At 42.3% G+C, this 3,657-nt stretch overlaps 1 protein-coding gene across 1 annotated transcript; it reads right to left on the minus strand.

The window, feature by feature from the left end:
• Window positions 1-472: 472 nt before the first annotated feature.
• On the minus strand, window positions 473-2,414 carry LOC146656984 (zinc finger MYM-type protein 1-like). Its single transcript, XM_085424771.1, has 2 exons — window positions 2,313-2,414; window positions 473-2,111 (listed from the first exon to the last, which is right to left on the minus strand). The coding sequence occupies exons 1-2, from the start codon at window positions 2,381-2,383 to the stop codon at window positions 536-538; spliced, it is 1,647 nt and encodes a 548-aa protein (XP_085280897.1). The 5' UTR covers window positions 2,384-2,414; the 3' UTR covers window positions 473-535.
• Between the last annotated feature and the right edge of the window lie 1,243 nt (window positions 2,415-3,657).

A 3,657-nucleotide genomic window follows, 5' to 3' on the forward strand; every position in this document is an offset into this window, starting at 1 on the left:
CTGGAGTTATTCTGTGTTTACGCTGCACAGCTGCCTCTTCTTCTCTCATTCTCCCCCCTCCCTCTCCCATTTCTACTTCAATCATGAAACTGATCAATGATCAGCTGATCGGCTCTCTTGTTTGTTTATCGCCCACTTTACGCCGAAAGAGGAAACCAGCGGATGTTGCGCTAAACAACAGCAGCACGTTTAAGCTTGATCAGCTGTTGTTAGAATTTATTTAATATTAATTTCTAGCAGGGGTGTCACTAGGTTTTAAGGACAGTGGGGGCTTAGCCCCCAAGAGATGCACACGACATGAACGAACGTAGTGAATGAGCACAAAATTTCACAAACAGAAAACAAAGACTGAGAAATTGTTTTCCTACTTTTTTGGACAGATTAAACATCCTAGGCCACCAATAGATCTATTGTTTTATTTCAGTCTGCTTTATAATACAGTACAACAAAAAAACAGAGGAAATGTGTTTGCTGCATCAATAACAAGAAAAAAACTGAAAATAAAAAAGTACATTTTTCTGGCTGCAATCACCAGTTACTTGGTGGGTGGAAGCATCAAAGAATGACGTCTGTTTTTAAGAGTGGCAAATCGGTCAATCACTCTGTTGTGACTCAGATGCTGAAGCGTGTCTTTTTCAATAGACATGACTGCAAGACTGTGAAGTCTTTTCTGACCCATTGTTTGACGCAGCCAGGAGTGCAGCCGACGCAGTGCACTAAAGGACCGTTCGCACGAGCAGCTGCTGACAGGCACTGTTAGGGCAACTTGGATGGTTGCCTTCAGAGAGGGAAACATGTCTGAATCAAGGAGGTTGTACACAGACAACATATTTTTGGGTGGACATCCAGCCTCTGTTTTCCGGGTAAGAAAGTTTCTGGCCACCAGAACCTCCTCTTTTTTCAGGTCAAGTCTGTAGTGCTTTGCAAGTTCATTCAAGTGTGGTTCACTCAAGAAGTTCTCAGATTTAGGACTGCATGCCTGGACGCCTTTTAGCAGCCCTGCATCTACACTGCAAAATCTTTGATCAAGCTCGCCAACCATCCGATCCACACAAGGGAAAAGTAACTCTCTTTTCAATGTGTCTGAGTTGTTCAATTCAGTGCGTGAACCCACAGTTGCCTCCAGGACAAAATCCTCCATTTTCCTCTGTTTGTGCCTTGTCTTGGCACCTGGTTCAGGGATACTGTGGGTGTTACACAGGGCCTTGGTTTTCTCATACAGCTCTGTAGCAAATGCATCTGAGTGTTTGCCCTTAAGTGTGTCACACACAGCTTGTTTGCAGATAAAAGCTTCTGCCAGGTCTAAAGTCTCTTTCTGCAGGAATTTGTGGAGTCCTTCGGTTACAGACAGAATCGACTGAAACATCAGTAGTGCATAGACTGCTGAGAACTTGTAGAGCTTTGCTCTGAGACCAACAGCTATGGGGGATCCAATTGCAGATAGGCACTCCAAAATGGCAGGCAATGTCTCAAGAACTGCACTGATTGATCGCAACTGACATGCCCAGCGAGTGTTTGAAAGTTGCACAAGCTCAGTTTTTGTCAATCCAAGCTTTGCCTGAGTCTCCATGAACTTATGATGATTGACTAGGGAGGTGCTGAAGAAAGAATACACACACTCCAACAAGCTGAAAAGCTCCACAGCCTCTGGGACAGCCTTGCAAGTATTGCACAAAACCAGGTTGAGTTGATGAGCATAACAATGCACATAGATAGCCTCAGGATGGAGCCTTCTAAAATGTGCTTGTACACCTCCAGTGGAGCCACTCATAACGGCTGCACCATCATATGTTTGTGCTACACACTTAAGCTCTGCAAGACCATAGTTTTGGATCTGCTGCTGAATCTCATTTGCAATGGACTGGGCATCAAATGATTTTATCTCTGCAAGTGCAAGGAAACGCTCCTTCACTGCCCCCTCTGACACGTACCTGACACAAACAGCTAACTGCTCTGCCTTTTTATCCCTTGCCTCATCCACCATGATGGAATAGACTTTAGACTTTGTCATTTCAGATACAATGACACTAGTAACTTCCTGGGCACAACAGTCAATCATGTCATTCTGGGATGTTGGTGAGATATACTGTGCATTTGATGGGGGATTATGTTTTTGAAGAAAAGCATCAAACTCCTTCAAAAGCTCCATGCACGCAAGAAAATTCCCTCTGTTTGGGCTGTCTTCACCTTCATCATGACCACGAAAAGGGAGTCCCTGTCTCCCTAACATAGAGGTGACTGCAACAATTCGTCTGAGATACTCTCTTCTTTCGACTATCTCACTCACATTTGCAGTTGCTATCATCTGTGCAACGTTTCCCTGTTTGCTAGTTCCCTGGTAGCTTTTCCATGTAACAACACTGTCCTTATGTGTTTGTGCCATCTCATGCTTGCCAAAGATGACTAAAGCTTTCTTCCAGTTCTTGCAACCGTTACTGACCAAACTATCATGTTTGATGTTTTTGCCAAACACTCTACATGGGAAGCAGAAAGCTGCATTCTGGTTGACTGAATATTCTAACCAGTTGTGCTTTTCAAACCAGCTGTGGTTAAATGCTCGCTTCTGTGTACCAAAAGTATCATGTGGATAGCTCTTCAGCTTCACCTGTCTGGGCCCTGTGTCTTTGTCACCTAAATCAAACCCTGTAGTAGAATGAGTTGCTGCAGCTGCTTCATCATTTTCCCTCTCTTGGCCTGTTTGCTCTCCTCTCTCTGTAATAACTTGATCTTCCTCTGCCTCTCGATCCATTTGCTGCAGCTCCTCTGTCTCTCCTTGCTCTCTCTGACTTGAACTTGCCTGTTGACCTTTTTCTCCCTCAGCCACTCCTTCTGCCTCACCCTTCAAGATACATTAAAACATACTGAATTGTAATGTAAATTGCTAATATCATGACTTCTGCTCCCGCTCCACAGTAATTTGTTGCTCCCAAATATTTTGAAGTTACAAACATTATATTTTGAGCACGCATGTGACTAAAATGGTTGCAATTTAAAGCCCTGAAAAATATTACTAAATTACTTGAATTGAAGTAATATTAAAATAGAACCCTCAAAAATATGTGAGTCAGGCTAATTTGACTTATATACATATCTCTCTCTTTGCTCTCTCCACTTTCTAACCTTGACTCTCCTAAATAAAAGCTCAAGTTAAACAGGTCTTATATGTTGTACCGTGACTGAAATGTTTCATATTTCATATCCATATTGAGTCCCATAAAATTCTAATCAGACTGTCTCCATCACAAATGACTCCATCCTTTGACTCACCTCTCCAGCAGACGTCTCTCCCCTCTGCCTCTCTGTGCTCCTCTGCCCTGACTCCTACAGGTTAATGGGGATGGAGTGATTATTATTATTTCCACTGATGATAACCAGTGGCGTCGTTAGGCCTATTTTAGGGGTGCTGAAGCCTCCCTAAAATATTCTTAAGCCCCCCTAAATAATTTGGTGGGGTTTTTTTTTTTTTTTTTTTTTTTTTTTTTTTAACTTATTCGATTTTTTTTTTACAGAACTTGCAGACAAATTCAATATAAAGATGCAGGAATATGAGTTTAAAGAAATAATAATATAAACCTGTCGCTATTCACACAAATATGATCATAACTCGGTTGGTCCCTTTCGCTTTACATTGTTAAGGTAGCGTCAGTGCTTCGTTAT

This window comes from Rhamphochromis longiceps, linkage group LG12 (assembly GCF_057381845.1).
Source record: "Rhamphochromis longiceps isolate RC_006_pf linkage group LG12, R_longiceps_female_GT1.1, whole genome shotgun sequence".
NCBI classification, from domain to species: Eukaryota; Metazoa; Chordata; class Actinopteri; order Cichliformes; family Cichlidae; genus Rhamphochromis; species Rhamphochromis longiceps.